The 22,991-nt window shown below is 40.3% G+C and overlaps 1 protein-coding gene across 2 annotated transcripts in view; it reads right to left on the bottom strand.

The window, feature by feature from the left end:
• The window catches only part of CSDE1 (cold shock domain containing E1), a 51,149-nt gene that overhangs the window by 17,403 nt on the left and 10,755 nt on the right, over window positions 1-22,991 (bottom strand). Inside the window, exons 3-17 of one of the 2 annotated variants that reach the window (XM_084611407.1) lie at window positions 21,622-21,820; window positions 20,442-20,551; window positions 19,972-20,064; window positions 19,238-19,335; window positions 17,848-17,929; window positions 17,125-17,253; window positions 16,888-17,013; window positions 15,567-15,779; window positions 12,624-12,764; window positions 12,387-12,545; window positions 11,590-11,697; window positions 6,555-6,730; window positions 5,530-5,642; window positions 2,280-2,399; window positions 1,808-1,986 (exon numbers count right to left, since the gene is read on the bottom strand). In XM_084611407.1, coding sequence (XP_084467533.1) covers window positions 1,808-1,986; window positions 2,280-2,399; window positions 5,530-5,642; window positions 6,555-6,730; window positions 11,590-11,697; window positions 12,387-12,545; window positions 12,624-12,764; window positions 15,567-15,779; window positions 16,888-17,013; window positions 17,125-17,253; window positions 17,848-17,929; window positions 19,238-19,335; window positions 19,972-20,064; window positions 20,442-20,551; window positions 21,622-21,820 — 2,046 coding nt within the window. The remainder of the gene's footprint in view (window positions 1-1,807; window positions 1,987-2,279; window positions 2,400-5,529; window positions 5,643-6,554; window positions 6,731-11,589; window positions 11,698-12,386; window positions 12,546-12,623; window positions 12,765-15,566; window positions 15,780-16,887; window positions 17,014-17,124; window positions 17,254-17,847; window positions 17,930-19,237; window positions 19,336-19,971; window positions 20,065-20,441; window positions 20,552-21,621; window positions 21,821-22,991) is intronic. The other variant, XM_084611408.1, reaches the window with a different exon arrangement.

Raw genomic sequence — 22,991 nt, 5'->3', positions numbered from 1 at the left:
TGCAGTACAAAACTATGTATGCACAACCTATAGCTACTGCTTCACAATCTTAATTGAGAGACTGATCTGCTCAGCATATGTCATCTGAAAATAGAATCACTTGTACAATATTCTGACAACTTAGAATGTGATATGAAAACAGTTCATGTTATCAATATTTGCCATATGCTAAAGTTCCTTTCTGAAAAAACAAACCTGCCCTTACAAAACCAATACAAATCTTTTAATACACCATTGTTTGGTAGCTCTGATCAATAACCACCTGTCACAAATATAAAGGGAAGGGTAACTATCTTTATTTATGCAGTAATATAAAATCCCTCTTGGCCAGAGGTACAGAATCCCTTTACCTGTAAAGGGTAAAGAAGCTCAGATAACCTGGTTGGCACCTGACCAAAAGGACCAATAAGGGGAGAAAAATACTTTCAAATCTGTGGGGGGAAGGTTTTTGCTTTGTCTCTGCATGTTCTCTGAGACAAAGAGAGACCAAGCATGTAATATAGCTCCTAATGAATGATACATCTAACTTAGAGAAATAGTAAGTAATAGCAAGGAAATGCGTTAGAGTATTTTTGTTTTAGCTTGTGAATTTTCCCTGTGCTAAGAGGGAGGTTTATCCGTGTTTTTGTAACTTTAAAGTTTTGTGCAGAGGGGAATCCTCTGCATTTTGAATCTTATTACCCTGTAAAATTACACTCCATCCTGATTTTACAGAGGTGTTTCTTCTACTTTTTTTCTTTCTTTATAATAAAGTTCTGTTTAAGCATCTGATGGGTTTCTAGGATACTAAAAACCAAAGGGTCTGATCTGTGTTCACCTAGTTTATCTATTTGGTTGGTAGATTATTCTCAAGCCTCCCCAGGAAAGAGGGTGAAGAGGCTTGGGGGGGGACATTTTAGGGAAACAGAAACTCCAAGTGGTTCTTTTCCTGAATCTCTGTCTAACTGACTTGGTGGTGGCAGCAGTACTCATCCAAGGACAAGGAAGGATTTGTACCTTGGGGAAGTTTTTAACCTAAGCTGGTAGAAATAAGCTTAGGGGGTCTTTCATGCAGGTCCCCACATCTGTACCCTAGAGTTCAGGGTGGGGAGGGAACGTTGACACCACCACATTAAGGTTTTGAAATTAATATCAACAATAAACTTCAATCCATCATGCTGGAGTGTTTCTGGAACTGTGCACAAAGTCACTCATTTTGGGTACCGTTGTTTCATCTTGCCCAGAGGCTTATGGCACCACTTAACAGCTCCACATATAACCTCATCTAAACGTACCCAAAATAAGCTTTCAAATGATATATGATGTGGGTGTGTAGTGTGAGTACATCAAACTAAAAAAAAATATGGCCCTTTAGAGAATTGCCGCATGCCTACTGAGGCTGAACAATGTGAGCTCCCAGGACTCCTCGACACAGGGGACTGTGACTGGGCACATGGGATAACAGAACAAAAGTTTCTGTGTAACTCTGTTTTTCTTCAAAATTCAAGTCCCAGTATTTCAGAGCTACACAAGTTAGAACCATCAGATGGTTACTCATATAGTAGTTAGGAAGTCTTTCCTAATACAAAATTAACTACCCTTATAATTAAGTTCTGGAATTTGTTGACTGGGAAGCTTCCAAGGGAGGCTGTGGAATCCCCATCATTGGAGATTTAAGAATAGATAGGACAAACATCTGTTAAGGATGGTCTAGGTTTAGTGAGTCTTGCCTCAATGTGGGGGCTGGACTTGACCTCTCAAAGCCCTTTCCACCCCTGCATTTCTATGATTATGTGAACACTCTTGTCTCAAGGAAGAATCCACTAACCTGATCTTTCACACATTCCACAGTGGCTCTGCGAAAAGGAGTAATGTTACAAGCCATCGTCTGTTCATTCTGACCAAGGACGCAGAGCTGAAACTTGACTGTCTCCCCCTTTTGCAGGCAATCACCCTTGTTTGCCATCCCCACAATTCCAAATGGATAGACCTCTCCTTTCATCTCCCCTAGCAGAGAGGGAAGGAAAACACTGTTTAAGATCTATTTCTATTCCTTCATGAGGAAGTATTTTGAAGTGTTTCTACATTGGACACAATGTTTTTTTCTAGCTAGAAACTTGAATTAAAAGTTTACGTAAGTTGCTAGTTTATAGTTTACTAATCTACAGCGAAAGCTCACTGTCAAATATAGTTTGACAAGTGTGAGCTGAACAGACTCATTAAAAGTAATCTCAACTTTACAAACAGTATGTTGGCACTTTAATGCAGGGCAGTGCTGAGTCAGGTTTGTTTCTGCTTACCGTCCTCCATGACCTCAATCATTCCCTGGTATTCAGTCTGTGTGGGATCTACACTCCGCAGGGGGCGAATTACTTTACCCGTGTAGACAGTTGGATCAGCTTCCTCAGTGGCACCATTCACTGTAAAACAAAGACAGTACACACTGTTTAGATTACATAATTTGGGAGCCTAACCCAATGAGACCTTTACCCCTGATTGGGACCATTTGGTAACACTGCAGTATTACTACAAGTTTCTATATTCAGCACAATACCTGAGATACACAGAATCTAGCAAAGGGATGGGCAATTGTTAATCAAGAACCCAGAAGCTTCTAGAAACTGGATAGCAAACCAAAGAGTCAAAGGATTCTCATTCTACCCCATGGCAGCCTATTCAGAAAGGCTGAGTGGATTAGAGCATCCTGAGCCATTCTGATCACTCCCATTGTAGAAGACAGGAATATGATGTTGCCACAGCATCACTACACTTAAAGCTTTGCAGACACTGATGTCTGAACTGGCATTTCATCGTTTTCATTGTAAATACTTCCGAAAAGAGCAAAGACTACTCAGAAACAGCTCCCTTTTCTGGTGCACTTGATTTATGTACACTAGTATGTCGGGAGTAAAGACCATAAGAATGCTCATACTGGGTCAGACCAAAAGTCCATCTAGCCCAGTATCCTGTCTTCCCACAGTGGCCAACGCCAGGTGCCCCAGAGGCAATGAACAGAACAGGTAATGATCCAGTCCCTGTTGCCTATTCCCAGCTTCTAGCATACAGAGGTTAGGGACGCCATTGATGGACCTATCCTCCATGAACTTATCTAGTTCTTTTTTGAACCCTGTTATAGCCTTGGCCTTCACAACATCCCCTGGCAAAGAGTTCCACAGGTTGACTCTGCATTGTGTGAAAAAACACTTCCTTTTGTTTGTTTTAAACCTACTGCCTATTAATTTCATTTAGTGACCCCTAGTTCTTGTGTTATGAGAAGTAGTAAATAACACTTCCTTATTTACTTTCTCCACACCAGTTGTCATTTTATTAGTTTTGAGGGCATTCTGCGGCAAAAAATTAAAAATTCTGCCCCCCGCCCCCCAAAGTATAAAAGCTCTGCGCACAGTATTTTAAAATTCTGCAAATTTTATTTATCAAATAAATGTGGAGGCTCCAGCATGGCATTGGGGACCCCAGGCCACTGGCTGCACAGAGGTGGGAGATGACTATGCAGCCCCCCGGGACACAGCGGTAAGGCTGCACCCAACCCTGATGCAGTGCAAGGACTGGGCCTGCCCCAGAAACACCCCAGGGCCCTGACCCTTTGTGTCAAGTGCACCAGGTGTGGATGGGCAGGCAGGCAGGCTCAGCAAGGTAGGATCCAAGTGTGAAGGAGCTTAGAGTGAGGGGAGCCAGGTGTGGGTTGAGGGGGCTCTGTGTGGGTTAATCTGGGTGGGAATGGCTCAGTGGGGGATCCAGGTGCAGGGGTGATCCGGATGCACAGGGGCTTGTTGGGGGGGGGGGCGGGGGGTGGTGGTGGTTCTGGGAGCAATGGTAATGGGACTCTGCAGGGCGGCCCAGGAGAAGGTGGTTGGGATTCAGCAGGAGATGTGTTCGGGTGTGGGAGGGATAGAGCTCGGCAGGGGGTCTAGGTGTGCGGGGCTCAGTGGGGTGGGGATCCAGGTGCAGCTGTTTGGGGCTCAGTACAGTGGGGATCTGGGTGCAGGTGGCTCGTTGGGGTGGGGATCCAGGTGCAGCTGTTTGGGGCTCAGTACAGTGGGGATCTGGGTGCAGGTGGCTCGTTGGGGTGGGGCTCGTCAAGGGGGTTCTGGGTGTGAGGGGGTTTGGATGCACAGAGGTTGGGTTGATGAGAGAGCAGCTCCCCATGAGAAGCGATGGGTGCAGAAAGTGCGGGGGGTGGGTTGGGGATTTGCAGAGCTTCATATAGCCAGGGGAGAAATCTGGGGGGGGGGGGGGGGGTCTGACACAGCCCCTGATACTGTGCAGGGGGAAGAGGAAGTCCAGTCCCCCCAGCCCAGCCGGGACTAGCAGCTGAGCCCAGCACAGGGTAGGAGTCACCTGCCGGGTCTTCTCCAGTCCTGCTCCGTGCCCCACAGTGATTTACCTCTCTGCCAGCTGCCCTGGGCACCTGAAATGTACTGCTAGGGAGGGTCACATGACCACTCTTGTGGCTTCCCTGTCAGACAGTCCTTTTTTTTTTTCCAGGGAAGCAAAGAAATCTGCAGGGGATAAATTCTGTGCATGCACAGTGGCACAGAATTCCCCCAGGAGTAAAATTTTAAAGACATCATATCCCCCCTTAGTCATCTCTTTTCCAAGCTGCAAAGTCCCAGTCTTATTAATCTCCCCTCATACAGAAGCCATTCCATATCCCTAATAACTTTTGTTGCCCTTTTCCAAATTCCAATATATCTTTTTTGAGATGGGGCAACCATTTCTGCATGCAATATTCAAAATATGGGTGTACCATGGATTTATATAGAGGCAATATGACATTTCTCAAGGCTCTTTTGTAAAGTATATTCTTCCTTCTGCTTAACCCAACCATGACCTCTTACCCCCATGTTTTTTCCACCCTGATCTTCTACTCCTTGCTGATCATTTTCTCTCTATAGATATCTTCTATGCACTGAATTCCCTCCCAGTCCCCAGATACCAGGGCAACAACCCTTTACTCAAATCCCCAAGAGACCTATTTTTGTTAGGAATCAGCCCCCAAAACAAACAGAATTGAAAGTTTGAGGAAAGTTACCTAAGCAACTCTTCCTCGGGGCCTCTCACAATCAACTTTCTATGCCCCTCTTAGACTCAGCTTTTCATAACAGGTAGTCAATTGTCTTGTACAGTCACAAGCATGCTGTCAGTATTTGGTAGACAAGAATAATCCAATTCTCATACAACTCAGGCAGCGTGCTCTAGAAGCTGGAATCAGGTAAGAGCCACTATCTTTGAGCTGTTGCTGTCTACAGACTGTTCTTGCTTGATTAGCTCCCACCTCTCCTGACACAGTAAGCAGCTCTCAAAGGGCTCTTCCTAAGAAGAGGGGAGATGTCCTTCAGAAGTCCTAAAGTGACCAGACCAATTCTGGTCTGCTGTACACCATTATCACAATTTCTGTAATCGTGTTCCAGATGTACTTTAGACTAGAGTTCCAAGCAAGACACTGCCAGCCTTTGTCCATTAACCCAGAACTCCCTACAAAATTGCAAGTGCCCTTTTGCTAAGAGAGAAGTTACTGACATAGTTTACCTGCATGTGTTTTGTTCACCTTTTCTGCACTGACTTTATTTCCTTTGCCTTTTGATAAGCTGTATTCCACCATGTCCCCAAGTTCCAGGCTATCGACATCACCAGAGAATTCACTGTATGGGAGAAGTTATGCACGTTTTGCTTTAGTTACATGCTCATCAACAAAACCACTCACCCAGCAACAAAGTGGAAGGGACAGAACCTTTACACTTCAGCAGGCTCACCAATTTCATTACTACAAGACCTTACAATTTGGATGCAAGCGTTTTGCTCAATGTTTACAGATTATTTAAATCTACCCAATAGCCATTTTTTCCTCTTCATACAAGAAGTTTACAGTAATCAATTTGGCTATTGGAACAGAGTGAAATAAATTATGCTTCCCATGAAGCAAGTCACGATCAGTAATCCAAGTCCAGGGCATGGATAATAGGATTTATTCTGAACCAGCAACTGTTAAGATAATGCATTAAATCCTGCATGAAGGATAGGCCAAAACTGAGCATCCCTTAAATATACCCGTGTTAAATGAAAGGACTGTTCCAAATCCCAAGAGTTTCCCAGCTCATTAGAAGTCAGGACTGCATCTCCGATCAACTCCCAAATTCTCTGCTGAGCAACTTACCTGATGTAGGATTCTGGTTCCTTACCATTACATATGCTTGCCAGAGTGTCTTTGCCTGCTAGCAGGCAGTTAAGACTAATTCAGAAAAGGAGTCGGTCATCCCCATTACTCCTAAGGGAAGTCCTCTCAGAGAATACTGAAAATATACCTTTGCACCAGGAGTCTCAACCTGCATAATCCACCACCAATGAAGCTCTAAAAAAGTACATTCCTCTAGCTGTAGTTATATGACTAGTCTACGACACAATCTCTGAATACTTAAGATACAGGATGTTAAACAGCAAAGCCTGCAGCAGCCCTGTGGAAGTGGTTAATTAGAAGTTTCTCAGATACTTAAACTTATGCACATGGTGTGTAGAAAACAGATTAACACTCAGCAATATAAAAGGGAGTCACTCACCTGTAATGGAAGAAGATCTCCTTATCATGATTGGCCGTTTCAATAAATCCAAAGTTATCTTTCAGGGTTGCCACATACCCCACAAGCCTCTTGGAGTTGTAGTTGCGACCAAGCATTCTGACAGAAACTGCTGTCTGCAAACCTGTTCTCTTCACTTCACAAACACTGAATTCAACCTGTTTGTCAGAATGAAGAAAAAAAGTAAGTTTTGTATTTATTTTATTAGAATGGTTAATGAAATGTCTGCACCCTGGGGAGGAAGAGAGAAAGCAGTATTACTCCAGCCACTGCTCTTCACCCAAAAAAGGTGAAGTTATAACATCACACAAATGAATAAACTAAAATAACTGGCCACAATACAAATGGATGGATTTTTAAAACCTTTGCATTTCTGATCTTATACAGATCAGAAACATGGACACTGCTTATAGAAGACCTCAGGAAGCTGGAAGCATTTCCTATGCTTTGCCAGCAGTGACTACTATGCATAAGATGCTGATTTTTATCAGCAATGGGTATGTATTACTCAGACTTTAAGGCCAGAATCATGATCATGGATCATGATCATCCAATCTGACCTTCTGTATATATTGCAGGCCAAAGAACCTGAACCATTCACTTCTGCAGGAGGCCCATAACTTCTTGCTGAGTTACTGACGACTTCCAGTTACAGAAAATCCACCATTTACTCTAGTTCAAAGCAGCAAGTGACACAATGCTGCAGAGAAAGGTGACCAATCTGACCTGGGGAAAAAAATTCCTTCCATAACCCCCGATATGGCAATCAGTTAGACCTTGAGCATGGGGGTAAAACCCACCAGAGAAAGAATTCTCTGTAGTAACTCAGCTCTCTCCATCTCAAGCTGTTGGAGATATTTACTAACTGTCACAGATGGGCCATGTCATTTTAGGCAATCACATCACCCCCTCCATAAACCTATCAAACTCAGTCTTAAAACAAGTTGTTTTTTGCACCCACTACCCACCTTAAAGGGCTGTTCAAAACCACACTCCTTCGATGGTTAGAATCCATTACCTAATTTCGAGCCTAAACTTGTTGATGGCCAGTTTACACCCATTTCTTCTTGTGCCAACATTAGTCCTCAACTTAAATAACTCCTCTCCTTCCCCGGTATTTAACCCTCATGTATTTATAGATAGCAAGCATATTTCCCCTCATCCTTTGTTTTGTTAGGCTAAACAAGACAAACTCCTTAGTCTCCTCTGGGTTCTTCCATTTGCCTGATCATCCTAGTAGACCTTCTCTGTACCTGTTCCAATTTGAACTGATCTTTCTTGAACACGGGAGACCAGAATTGCACAATATTCCAGATGAAGTCTCACCAGTGCTTTGCATAATGGTAATGACACTTCCCTATCTCGATTGGAAATACTTTGCCTGATGCATCCTAGGCCTGCATAATCTGCGCCCCCCCAACTGCATCATGTTGATGGCTCAGTCATCTTGTAATCAACCAATTCACCCAGGTCTTCCTCCTCTGTTGTGTCCAACTGATTCCCAGTTTTTACCATAAATTCTTGTTGTTCATCCCAGGGTGCATGACCCTACAGTTTGCACCATTAAATTTTTTCCCATTTCTATTACTCCAGTTTTCAAAGTTGTCCAAATCTTCTTGTAGGATATTCCAGTCCTCTTCTGTATTGGCAACACTTCCCAACTTTGTGTCACCTGCAAATTAACAACACCCCCCCACTTTATATGCTTAAGTCATTAATTAAAATGTTAAGGTCTGGTCCCAAGACTGATCCTTGAGGAACTACATTAGTAGCCTCCCTTCAGCCTGGCAGTTCACGTTTCAGCATGACCCGTTGTAGCTTCTCCTTTAAACAGTTTCTTACCTACCTTCTGATTCTTGCATTAATCCCCATCTTCTAAAATTTAACTAATGACTTTCCATGTGGCACTGTATCAAATGCTTTACTAAAATCCACATAGATTAGATCTGCTGCATTTCCTTTTTCTAAAAGGAACATCAGTTATTTTCTCACAGAAAGTTCAGGTTCATCTTTGTAAAACCATGTTGTATTTTATCCCAATTACTGTTTACCTCTATGTCTTCAACTACCCTTTAAAAATTTGTTCTATCACCTTACATACAACTGAGGTCAAACTAATGGGACTGTAGTTTCCCAGATCACTTTTTTCCTATTAAAATATAGACACCATATTTGAAATTCTCCAATCATTTGGGAACAATCTCTGAGTTTACAGATTTGTTAGAAATTCTTGCTACTGGACTTGCAATTCCATGTGCCAGTTCCTCTAATCTCCATCCAGGAATATTATCCAGGCCTGTGGATATGGTCCCATTAAGTGTTTGAGTTTGGCTTCCACCTCAAATGTGGTAATTTCTTCTTCCTTATCCTTATTCCCCATTAGTTACCCTGCCACTGCCTCCAAGCTCCTCACTATCCCTGTTAAAAACTGAGGCAAAGTATTTGTTTAGGTGTTGGTCCAAACCTAGATCTATGATCTGCACCCCATCCTCAACGCTTAGCACTCCCATTTCTTTGTTTTTCTTTTTAAAGTATGGATAAAGAATCTTTTACTATCAGTTTTAATTTCCTTTGCAAGGTCCAAATCTGCTTGGCTTTTAGCAGTTCTCACCTTTTCCCCTATACTTTAAGGCTTCCAAGAGGTAGCATTCCTTGTTGAGCCATTCATTCTGCTTTCTCATAGTAACTTGTTTCAGATGCTTTTTCCATTCAGTTTGACCTGCAATCCATCCCTACAAATTTTTTCCTCCTTGCTTGGGATGCAGGTTTTCGATACTTTAAGTTGCAGAAACTAATTTCAAGCCTCCTCCAACATCCAGATCCTTGAGTTCTTTAAAAATCGACTCCACTTTCCTAATTCCCTTATTTTTTTTTAGTTTGCCCTTTCAAAATCAAGGACCCTGGTTGGAGACCTATTCTTGTTTATCCTTCCACTTAAAACTGAATTAACTCACGTTCACTCGAACCAAGTTTGTCCTCTATAACCAGTTCTTGTGAGGTCCTCAAGACTTACCAGTACTAACCCTAAAATGGTTATGCACAAGCACTATCCCAGTAGAGCCTCTGTTACCATTCTCTCCCAAGTAATTTTGACCCAGTTTCCATTATATCCATTCCATCACTTCTACATTTCTTTAGTTTAACTCATCATTAATAAGCTATGCTACACTACCACCTTTGCCTTTTTCTGAACAGCACATACCTTCAATTCCTATATTTTAGCCATGACGACTATTCCACCATGTTTCCCTTATCCCTATGATATCAGGTTTCAATTCCTGCACCAGCAGTTCTAGTTCCTCCGTTTTGTTACCCAGGCTCCTTGCATTGGTGTACAGACACCTTAATTCTTTCTTCTTTGCTTCAACCATATTCCCTGCCCAACTACATACAGTCATTTTACTGCCAGTACTGCCCACCTGTTACTGTCATTTCTTCTTGTTATCCATTTGCTTACCCTCTGTTCCTTTCCCCATTACTGTATTATCTGAGTTGATTTTCCTCACTCTCAATATTAGCATCTCCCAACCATTTATCCTGAACTCCTAGTTTAAAGCTTTTAATCAGTTGTGCCAACCTCCATCCCAGAAGTCCATTTCCCTAATTACTGAGGTGGAGTCCATCCCATAAGAACAGTCTTCTGTCCAGGAATGCTTCCTAGGGGTCAGACATCCTCAAACCCCCTTTTAGCACCACTGCCTGAGCCACCTATTGATCATCCTAATCTTCTCCTGCCTTCACATACTTCCTCTAGGGACAGACAGAATCCCACTGAGAACAGGCCTTCAGAAGACTGAAGTCACCATCTGTCACAACTGTCTGGCACTTTTTCACCATATAGCCTGCTTCAGAGAAAGTCCCACACATTCAGCCCTCAAGACTGGACTTGAGCTCAGGAGAAGAAATTACCTGGCCATGGTCTGTAGGCGGCCACATGATTGTCCATCATTAACTTGGTTGGATCGGATCAGTACTAACCCTGTCAAGCCTTTAGACACCTGGAATACAGCTGTATAGTGTGGCCACGGACGCTAAGCGCTACAGAACTTTGCGGTTTAAGTGCATTGTTGAGGACTGCTCTTCAAACATCTACCCATTACACTCATATCTACTTCAATAGGTTCCCCTTGGACTTCCCTTACTTCATGTGAAGCAGCAAGTGAGCAGTAAGCAACTATTGCTAAAGGTAGACTAACCATGTAGCATGCTGTTATCAATTCTCGTACCCACATACAAGGTATTATTTCCCTATAGTTCACCTTTCTGTCCTACAGTTGTCTCCATCCTCAAGAAGCTTGAGTATCACAACACAGTCCATTTCAGTTTAGGTCTTGTGGGGAGGAAGGGGGTTATTAGCTTGAACAAATAGTATTTTCATGGTATGCCATCTGAAGACCAACCACTCTATCTGGGTTTCCTTCCAGATCTTCTCATTGGTCCCTCTGCCTACTTTATGCATTTTATATCACCACCCACAGTAAGAATAGCCTCCCACACACCATGAACAAGCGTTCTCCCTTTCCTTCAAATCCACTTTGCATAAAGTCTTTTCATACATCCTCTTGGACAGTCCTCACAGGAAAACACGCAGACAATTTTCCCATGCATATTATACTAATTCAGTCTAAGCTCTTCAGGAACAATCTCCTACCATTTGAGCACCCTTTACATGTATGATGCCATATAAGTAATTACCAGTAAAGCAATGTACAACTCTTAGATGAGGCACACCGCAGGAGCTTCAGAAATATCTTCTGTATAATTGGCAAGGGGGGTGGAGGGGAGAGAAAAGAAGGAGGGAGAGAGAGGAAGGCTATTCACCAGGCCTGGTTGAAGAAGTGTACTGAATACCAAAATGGGAAAGGGAATGTATAACAGAAGAGGAAAAAACAGTTCACACATTATTCTTCACTCCTTTCTGAACTAGTCTTTGACCGCAATAGCTGGGTAAAGCAAAAGGTCAAAATTTGTAGCTCACAGAAAGATCACATATATTTTGGGAACTTAGTTATATTGCCTTATCTCCTATCTGAGGGTTAGTAGATCCTTCCACATCCTTGGCCTGATAAGAAACAGTCAGTTTCTCTCCACAATCATCATACGCGATTATTCCCTCTTCAGCTTCCTAAAGAGAAATAACAAGATTCATTATAAAGCAGAGACTAATTGGTAGATGCAGGCTTTTTAAGTGTCTGAGTCAATACAAATGCAGTTTATTTAACATTTGTTTTACACAATAGCTGTCCAGTAGTCAGTAAAGGCAATAACCAAATGGCAGACATACTTCAGAACCTGAAAATAGTATAAAATTTGGGACTATTCCTATCAGTTAAACATGGTTTACCTATACAACGTTTTTGAAATGGTGTGTGCCACTATTTCAAATAGGCATTTAGCTGAAACTTAAGTAGTGAGCACCGTCACTTTTGATGGTACAATTTTAAACACTTGGAGGCACGGATATGCCTACTCTACCTCTAGCCTGTGTTTTGGCAAATTCACACAACTTGGCGAGCCACTAACAAAGGAGGAGAAGTTTCCCACAAGGCTCTGAAGACAGTTATCCCACACAAGACTGGAACGAATGTTTTCAGCTACTACATCCCTTCTGAGAGCCCAAAGTTGCATTTCTATTATTCTGCTTCAGTCAAATACCAGCTGTTTAGCTGACTTTTACCATTAGCCATGCAGTACAGTCACTCATGACCAGGCAAATACTTCCAGAAATTAAGTTAAATACATTTTATAAAAGTGTATCCTCAGTTCAAGGCAGAAAACTAAATAGCTAATGCACACCTAGAGAAACAGCATTACCTTCTCTTTGCTTTTATTTGGGCTAGTGGCTTTGGCAGAAGTGGCTTCTTTTTCTATAGTGCCCACAAAGCGGTGATCTGACTGGCTGTGGAATGAAACCGTGCCCTTAGGAAGCTTCTTAATCCTTATAGCATGATTTCTTTGGGCAGACAGCATATCCTGGAAAACAAGACCCACAGTACTTTAAAATGAACACAATACTTCTATTAGTATTTAAAAAGTTGTAATTTTACTCACAGGAACCACAGTAAACTCTACTTCATCTGAAATGTGGAGCTGGTTTCCATCCAGAATTTCACTGAAGTGAAAGAACATGCGGGCATCCCGATCAACACATTTAATGAAACCAAAGCCATCTCTCATTGCTGCAATCACACCCTGGGGAAACACAAAGACACAGGACACCTTGTCAGTTGCTGCAGCCAGTGAAAAGTAATTAGAGTTTTTAAGATGTCTGTCTGCACAGAGCTGCACTTGTGGGATGTATAATATCCTTAGCACATGACCAGAGCCTTATAAGAATGACTGCTGGTACACGCACATGCTCCCTTGTAGATCACAGTACGCAACCCCAGGGACAAGAGGAGATACAAAATGGGTCCAACCCAGTTTCTTTTGCATTTCAAAGTCTCTGAAAAGGGAGAGGAGTGCAAGTATGGATCTTTATATGCAATCCCTAGAAGAGTTACAGCATAAAGAAGCATCTTTCCTTTTCAGAATTGCTGATATAGATCCCATTGTGGGAAACGAGCAGTAACAATTCTTAGAGGGTGGTCCAAAGGAAAAAAGTAATTCCAAATTTCCAAGACACATCATCCCAAGGCTCAAAACCTGCCTCTAAGCTCTGCAAGCACTGGACAGAAGACCTAAGACTCAAGTGAGGAAGGGTCAGTAGTCCTTGTAAGAACTTAATAGGATGTACTATTGCAGAGGATTCATGCACAACCACAGTTGTATGCAGATACAGCTACCAAGCGACCCTAAGAGAACTCAGGGAAAGTCTGGAACGTTTGACTGAAACCAAAGATATTTTCATCTTTAAAGCGTATGCTTCTCTTGTGAAAGATTTATGGCTGCCTAGAAAGATTAGTTTATTTTCTCATTCGCAATCAGTATCTGACCTCATGACTAATGCCTCGATCCCAGCTTCCAGAAATCACAGAATCATAGAATATCAGGGTTGGAAGGGACCTCAGGAGGTTATCTAGTCCAACCCCCTGCTCAAAGCAGGGCCAATCCCCAATTAAATCATCCCAGCCAGGGCTTTGTCAAGCCTGACCTTAAAAACTTCTAAGGAAGGAGATTCTACCACCTCCCTAGGTAACGCATTCCAGTGTTTTACCACCCTCCTAGTGAAAAAGTTTTTCCTAATATCCAACCTAAACCTCCCCCACTGCAACTTGAATATTTGATCTTATTTGATCAAATATTCGATCTTAGTGAAGAACCTGCCTTGCGACAGGATCTCCACCTGAACTGGCAGAAGAACTGAAGGTTTGATGCTAGCAAAACTGAGAAACCGAAGTTGGAGTTTAGTATGTAGCTGGGAAGAAAAACCATCCCATAAGAGACTAGTTACCCGCCGTCTCTAACAAAAAGTAGGAACTCAAAATACCTCATTTTTACAAAGCAGAAATTTGAAGACAAACATCAATCTCTTTGAGAGACTTCATATTCAACATTGCATTTTCAGCTCAGGAAGGCACCCAAGGTATTTTCTTTGCTTGAACTTGTCAAACAGTATTTGAACACAAGTAATTTAGGTCTTTCTGTATGTGAGTAATTCCTGATTTCTGCCAAATAGTTTGGACTAAGTTCAGACCTTGAATACTTTGTGAATTGTTCATTACAACTATCCACTCTCTGCAATAAAGAGCATGCAACTGGTCACATGGTATCATTTCCGCTCCATTACTAGAAAAGAGACTAACAGGCCAATGGTGAGTAATCCAGATCTGGGAAGAATTTCAGGAAACATGCACCATTTGTGAACACTTTCATGAGTGCCAGTTGTCATCCAGCTACTCAAACAGTATGACCAAAGAGTGAGCTATTTAGCTGCAAATATTTTTTCTAAGTCAATTAGTTCCAGGTCTTTGCTGAGTAAGTAAAAATGCTACCCAAACTGCTTCTTAAAATGGATACTAAGGGCAAGCTCCTCCTTGCCCACTTCTATAATATATGGAAAATGCATGTCAGGATTTACAGCAGAAGAAAAAAGTTCTTAAGGCAGATCACCTAGAGTTTAGTATATTTTATGGTGTATGGTTGGATTTGAGATGCTGAATTATATGGTGGCCCAAGCAACTTCCCCAAATTATGCTGAAACCACAGTTAATTCCTTTTCAACTGTCTATAGGGATGAAAGGCATCCCCCTCAGCTCATTCTATGGTGTTGTCCACCACAGAGTCTGAGCTCCTGAAATCACTAAGAAGCACAAGCTGTCCTGTGAAGAAAAAAAATGAAGTCTTTTAACCAGCTTTCCATCAAACCATACTGAAGGTGTCACATGTGCAGGAAGCCTCAGGAGGAACCTTATGGAGCGGTCAAGTAGATCCTGCAGCAGCTTTTTTCTTACGCTTCGGGAATCTATCCCTTGGCAAGCATGCTGTTAGAGACTTTGCATCCAAAAACAGCTCTATGAATTCCACTGTGAATTGGAGCAAACGGATTTTTTTATGCTTGGATTTTTAGACTAGATGTAGAGGGCACACACAGTCTGAAGAGCTAACAAGTTCTTATGTGGATTTAGAGAGGAACAATTGGGGGTTAACATCAGTTTTCAGAGTCTGAACCTCAGGGTGAGTGGATTGATTTAAAAGTTGGCAAACAGGAAGACTTAATTTAAAATACAATAAAACCTCAGCATTATGAACTGACTAGTCAACCACACACATCATTTGGAACCAGAAGTACACAGGAAGCAATAGAGGAAAAAAGCAAATACAGTACAGTACTGTGTTAAATGTAAACTACTACTAAAGGGAAAGCATTTTTCTTCAGAGTAGTTTTCAGTGAAGATGTCAAGAGATGCATTAGAATATATCAACTTAAAATAAAAAACCCTCAGAACAATCCTGATTAAGCCATCATACCTCTCCCCCCGCGCTGCGCCCCCCCCCCCTCGAGTACATGCCTATATATAAAGATCTATTTTTTTTTTTTTTAAAGATACTTGCCATTTCTCTAGCTTCACTAGTAAACTGGAAAGTATTGTGAAGAACTTCAATATTGGTGGCTCGTTCCAATTTGTCACGTCGATCTGTAGAAATGTTGAACCTAACATGGTCACCTTCCAGCAGTGTCACCTTGGATTTTGTATCTTTGTCTCCAAATGGAAGTTCCTTAGGAATCACGAAGTCAACTTTGATGCGTCCGGGCAATGGGTCATTCTGGTGGCCCCGTAGAAAGGAAGAGAAATTTTTGATGAACCAGCTATTCCTTCCAGACTCTAAACTGAGCCTTGAAAGAAATTCATTAGTTGCATTTCAACTGACTATGAATTGGTCTTTGAGTTTTCCCGTAAGTATCAGTAGATTACTACTTAGGACTTCAGACCTCAGATTTTACATATGAGAACACTAAGACAGAGGTTAAGTGACCTACCCAGGGTTACAGCAATTCAGTGGCCCATGCTGCCTGCCTCCTACATAAAACTAATAAGACTTCAGCGATTGCCCCAAAACAGAACTCATTAATGTTTTCAAGCACTTGTTGAATAGAAGTGTCAACCTGTTTCTATATTCAGCCTTCTGACTCGCAGATGGGGTAGTATGTCTAATGTAAGAGCCCCTTGAGCCTCAAGACAATCACAGGAAACAGATACCTTCTACGATAGAGTATTTTCTTGAAGAAACAAGGATACAGTAACACAAACTGTTCTGAAAGGTGAGGTACACCTATTAGGCTTTCCTCAAAAGAAACATCAAACGATGTCTGCATTTAGGACCTTGGATGTTGTCTGAGTTATCACCCACAACAATCCTCAAGAAAAAAAAACAAACAAAAACAAAACCCCAACCCCCCAAACTTTTCAACCCAGCAGCAGATGAAAAGATCTGTCTCCGTCCTTTTAAAAGGCAGGATTCTCCCCCCACCACAGTCCCTTTCTTTAGTTCACATTTCCACAACAGTTCTTTACATTCAGATGACCGTTTTTACCATTCACATAAAAATGTAGAGTCATCTTAACACTTGCTCTTTAACCTTCCCCATTGGTAGCAGCCACTACAGATACAAGTAGTGATTTTTTAGTAACATAACATCCATAATGTAATAATTTTACTTTGAATAATGTTATGGGGCTAATATGCTAGAATCTAAACTGTGCTGTTGGAGATAAAACCCTCTCATACCACTCTACAGCAGAATCTTCATGTTTCAGCATTTGTGCTGAAATGTAAGAGCAGCACAATGCAATTTGGACTAGATGAACACCTTTCTTCTGTTTCAGCCATGCAAATGTTGGGAAGATGACCTCTAAGAAATATTTAAATTTACCTGATTTTTGTTGGGTACTTTTGGGATTACTTTGGTTACAGTCCCATCAAAATGTTCAATGCTGATATCTTCAAAAATAACAGTTCCTTGAGGCAGTAGTCTTACATCTGTTGCGACTTCTTTACCCTATGAGCAGAAAGTAAATCAAAACAAGGTAAGAGGTATAAGTTACCAGAAGACTGTCAGTTTTTATATGTATTTGAATCTTGTCTTCAATTTTACTGAATTTGATCTTACATTTCTGTCTTTGATTGTAAACTCCACATCGTCACCAGGCTGTAAGGCTTCTAAGTCACCTTTAAATTCACTATAGTGAAAGAATATCTCCTTTACGACATCGCCCCTTTCAATAAATCCAAAAGCCTCCTAAGAGAACATACAATGTTTAGCAAATAGTCAACTGTCTAAAACACCAAGACAATAGCTTTACTTTGAAGTCTGATAAAAAGTAAAGTCCTCAGATAAAACCAAGCAATGAGAAAAAGCCAAATAAAATGTTGCAGACTAAGTGTGCCCCCAGATGATCTACAGCAGACTTAACCACTGAAGACTCAACCAACCTCAACCACCGCTGGTGGCCCCAGCAACCAACACCAAAGCAGTGCATCCAGGAGCAACAGGGAGGGGCTTCTACTCCCTCCTCCCCCAAAAACAGCCCAGGAGGCTGTGACCACAAGAAGAGCTCCTGGTGGTGTCATTTGAGAAACGCTGATCTACAGCTACTGAACCATTTGTATAAAGATATTTTTGAAACTTAAGACACATATAATGGGAAAAACAACATTACTACAGCCATCTTAAAGAAAAGAAATAGTCAAGAGTAATTGTGTTAAAAACTGTTAATGGATCAAGTCCTGAAGTGTTTAAGTGCCTTCTGTGCCCAACCTTTACTACACAGAGCATATACATATATTGTGCCTTTCAAACAGCTCTAAAAAGTTAAGAGTAAATCCTACTTACCTTCATGGCACAAACTACTCCTTGACAGCGGGCTTGTTTCTTTTTCAATAGCATAATGTTACGAGCACTTACAGCACCAGTACTAGGAAAAAGGGTAGATTACGATGACAAAGTGGACCTAAGCAGGGCCTCATAACAATTAGACAAATTTCATAAGCATATCAGATTTAGTACAACTTTCTTATTTGCTATTTGACAGGGCAAGGTAGAGGAAACTAGAACATGCTACTCTTGCCAAGTAAAACTAAAAATCTTTTAAGTAAAGGTCTATTTAGCTAATCTTTTCTTGCTTTAAATATACACCCATTTGCAATTTAAGATCTTTGAACTAAAGCAAGAAATGCTGGACTATTATGTTTGAGATTCGATAGTTCTTTACAGAACCAAATATAAGAGATGCAATTACTTTTAAACTTGATAAAAATACTTGCATCAGACATACGGCACCTTTGGCCAACACAATCAAAAAGACAGTTTCAGGAATCCTGGTAAACAAGTTTTGATTTCTAAATCTTGTGTGTAAGCACTAGCTTCTATGATAAATTGGAGAATTGGTCTGAATTTAATCAGATGAAACTGAATACAGATAAAGCCAAGTACTACATTTAGGAAGGATACAAAAAAAATCAAATGCAAAACTACAAAATGGGGAATAACTGGCTATACAGTAGGATTGGTGAGAAGAACCTGGAAATTAGGGGTGGGGGGGAAAATCAAACAACGTAAATGTGATACAGTTTCAAAAATGGCTAATATTCTGGCATTTAACAACATGAGTGTCATAAGATAGACACGAGGTAATTATCCCACTCTGCTCAGCACTGGTGAGGCCTCATCTGGAGTACTGTGTCCAGTTCTGGGTGTCACATCAGGATACATGTGGACAAATTGGAAAGAGTCCTGAGGACAGCAATAAAAGTGATCAAAGGTTTAGAAAACCTGACCTATGAGGAAAAAGTAAAAAACCAGGCATGTTTAGTTTTGAGAAAAGAAGACTGAGGGAGGACCCAATAACAGTCTTCAGATATACGTTAAGGGCTGATACAAAGAGGACTGTGATCAGTTGCTCTCCATGTACACTGAAGGTCGGACAAGTAGTAATGGGTTTAATCTAGACGGAGGAAAGTTTAGGTGAGATATTATGAAAATCTTACTAACTATAAGAGTAATTAAGCTCCGTAATAGCATTCCAAGATAGGTTGTGGAATCCCCACCATTGGAGGTTTTTAAAAAACAGTTTGGACAAACACCTGTCAGGGATGGTCGAGGTTTACTTGGTCTTGCCTAAGTGCACATGACTTCTCAACGTCCCTTCCAGCCCAGCATTTCTGAACCATCACACCACATTGTTAATTCGGTGTGTAATAAGAAAATAGAAGTATCAACTTACTGTTTATTTGTATCAATTACAAAATTTATTTTATCTCCAGTTTCCAGCTGTACATTTCCATCAACATCCTCAGGGGTGTAAGTCAGGTAAAACACTTCCTGTAAATTAAGGTTCGCTAGCATTACTCTATTTGCAAAACGCAGCCTCGCCTTAAACAAGATTAAATGTCAATGTGGCATTAATTTAATAATTATTTTCCATTTCAAGTTACACTATTTCAACGTTTGTGAAAAGTTGGAAATTGTGAAAACGTTGCATGCGAGAACGTTTTGGTTCCTTGGTGCTCGTGGTTTTGCTGAGTCCATACCCAGCAACTTGAGGAGTTGAAAGGTTTGTACACAGTATTACCATTACATTTAAGTTGATTTCCAAAGGGTAAAAGCGTTAAGTTCAAGAAAATAAAGATCCTATGAACAGTTAGTTGTTAATATTAACTGACATTAAATCATAATCATAACTAGTAAGAATCTATAACTAGGTATTTAGTTCTACATTAAATCCTTTAACAAAGGTATTATGGCAGAGTAAGTTGTAAAAAACATATGGAAGTCAACAGAGGTTTCTATATTTGTGGTAATTAGTGGTTGTAGTTCTTAGAGAAAAATTTAGACTGGGTGACAACGGCAGTTTAAACTGTCTACTTCAAAAACAAGTGCCAATTTTTATTTTTTTTTCTGTGTACAGATCACACTGGTTGGTCACTCAAAAGTTTAAGTAAAATACATGAGTTTTACCCCATTACGTTCGTAGCATACACTCCCTGTTGGACTCTGACCCGGGGCAGCTGGAGATTTACTCTCTAAATTGTGAGGAACAGCGCACACAACCTACCAGTCAAAAAAAAAAAAAAAAAAATCCATTGCTAATCATTTCAGGAGCAGCACTGTGCAATACAAACTGAACTTTAATATCCTCTACTACACACTCAGGGATGCACTTTAAATGTAATCCACAAGAGGATGCCATGCTGCAAAGTTTCAAACTCACAGTACTTCTGCTGACTGTAAGAAGTGTTTGGGGTTAAATAAAAGCCCAAACTGAATCTTCATATTTTTGCCAAAGTCAGATAAAAAACAATTTCAATTTAATTGAAAAATTTATGCAACTAAGATTATGCGTGCAAAAATGGGATTTGTCCTTTTGTATTAGAATAAAATGGATATAAATTATTTGCATATAAAAATTAGACATCAGAGCAACTAACTTGTCCATTTATTCGCTCTTCAGGTAAAATTTCTGGTTTTATCTTCACCAATTTAACAGCAATGGGTTTTCCAGTTCGGCGATCAGAAGATACTTCAAATTCAACATCATCTGCAAGAATCAAAACCACAATAATGACACAGGACTCTCAAGCACCATATTCACATTGTCTATTTAAAAAAAAAAATCAAAAAAATAAGCAGGAACAAAAGGACAAACAAAAAAAAGTAATGGAAAGGGAGGGAAAAGGAGAAACACGCATAAAGTAATGACATTTATTTGCTCTACACTCTGCTGTCTGAACACAAGTGAACCCTTACTGCTGTTGGAGGCCATTTTGCTTGTGGAAGTTTCTCCTGATAATAATCATTAAGTCTATTCTCCCCTTTTGCTAATGATCTGCGTTTTAAAGTCTTGCCACTTCCAACCTAATTCTAATACCTTCAGCTGACTCAATACTAAATGACATCAGGTTCCATGATAGATGTGTTGTGAAACTCTGTTTTTAATCTTTACTGCCAGATCAAGCAGAACTGTGGGGGAATAATGTCTCCCTACTGAAATAAGGTCACCTATCCCTAGTGTAACTCCACTGAAATTAATGGAGTACATCTGGGAATAACGTAGCCTATGGACTCACAAACAGGGGGAAGTAGGCAGAAGATGTATTGATTTTTGTATATAGTTTCCCTATCCCTAACACTTAAGTTTGTCCCAGCATGACTCCTTCTCAAAGGTAGCCATAAAACAACATCACTGACAGAAGACAAAAGCCTTAAATTACCAAGGATTTTCTCACATTGGTTTTCCTTTCTACTGGGAGATTTCTGATTCATTTGTCAGTTTAGCCACTCAGAAGTAACTGTATGTGTCTGTAGTGGTGGTTAGATGTATCAGAACTGTGTTACAAGGTATAAGACTGCAATTCTTAAAAAAAACCCTCAAATTAGAATGCAGATGTATGGAGTGGAAAATACAGTAAGCAGGAATATTCCTGCTTACTGTATTTTCCACTCCATACATCTGATGAAGTGGGTTATATCCCATGAAAGCTTATGCACAAATAAATGTTAGACTAAGTTGCCACAAGGACTCCTCGTTGTTTTTACTGATACAGACTAACATGGCTACCCTTCTGAAACCTATTAGAATGTAGAGAATCTTATTGGTTGACTTATTACCTCCTACTTTAAGCTCCTGCAGGTTGCCATTATACTGTGAACAGTGGAAGAACAGTCTAGCTTGTCGTTCTGAACACTGAATGAATCCATAAGAGGTCAGCAGTTTTTCAATAACCCCAGTTTCACGCAGTGCTGCCGAAGTACCATTGGGGTACCCGTTGTGTCCATTGTTGTGGAGAAGGTTTGGATCAAAGCTCATCTATTTAAAGAAATGAAAGGTAAGCTATAACTATTCCAAAACAAAGTTTCTCTTCCCCACCCTTGAAAAATCTTACACCAGTGCATGATAAGTATAATAAATATGAAGTGAAGAGCCAGTTGAATGTTATGAAAAGACAACTGGCCAACAGGCAAATAAAATTTTGGACAATTCTTCATGATAAATTAAACTACTTTAGAGATATTCTAAGATAGCTTCCTAAATTTGAGTATTACCAATAAATTTAACAAAAACATGTTGTAATGATGACATAAAAATAAAGTCTGCTCATCAGGTCAGATTTCATTCTAATTTACCCGGGCATGTTATTTTGCTGTTTTAAAATTAAATACTGTATTAAGAGCATCCTCAATGGAAGAACTCTTATAGTCACTGCTTTACGTTTGACAGTCTTAAACTAGAATTAGGATCAAGATAAAATATGACCTACTTTCACTGATGAAGTAGGTCATTAAGGAAATTAGGCAATATTAAGATTCTTCCCACATGGAACTAAAACATTTATAAGGCTTTTAAATAGCCACATTTTATTTAAGCATGTTTGTATATATTTGGTGACTGTCAAAGTTAAAGTTTTAGTTAACCAGTGAAAAAGTTTTAACCTGATTGTCATAGTAGTTAAATGTTGGTTGGAGCTTGGCAGGACTTTTAAAAAACTTAATTCAATAATAATGGAATTAGAAGGAAAAAAAGTTAAGATTTATTCAACCATCCTTTAACTTTTCTCTATAAAAGACTTCTTTAAATACATTTCAGAATTGTGTGTATCTGTAAAGAACTATTTCTTTAGATTTATAAATATGCAATGTGGGAACCCCCCATTGCTCTGCATAAGAATCCCTTATTCTTAACACTTTGAAACTTGGAAGTAGAAGTGTGCTATTTATGTTTTAAAATAAGATCAAATTAGTAACCATTATAAAAAGGAGGCCCTAACAAGAAACCATGAACATCGTGCAATTCACAGAGAGCAGTCAAGACAAAGTGCCATCAACATGCAGTTTGAGATACTACATTTAATGTTTTCACTTGTTGCAGTTTCCAATGTATCTGTTTAAGAAACTGATTGCAGGTTTCCCTTTTGTTCTCAGATACCTATATATTCTGATCGGTCACAGCACCAAGCAGAGTAACACTCAAAACTAGTTAA

This window comes from Lepidochelys olivacea, assembly GCF_965140295.1.
Source record: "Lepidochelys olivacea isolate rLepOli2 genome assembly, chromosome: 21".
In the NCBI taxonomy this organism is placed as follows: domain Eukaryota; kingdom Metazoa; phylum Chordata; order Testudines; family Cheloniidae; genus Lepidochelys; species Lepidochelys olivacea.
The sequence above is the reverse complement of the archived record's forward strand: the minus strand, read 5'-3'. Positions and strand labels throughout refer to the sequence as shown.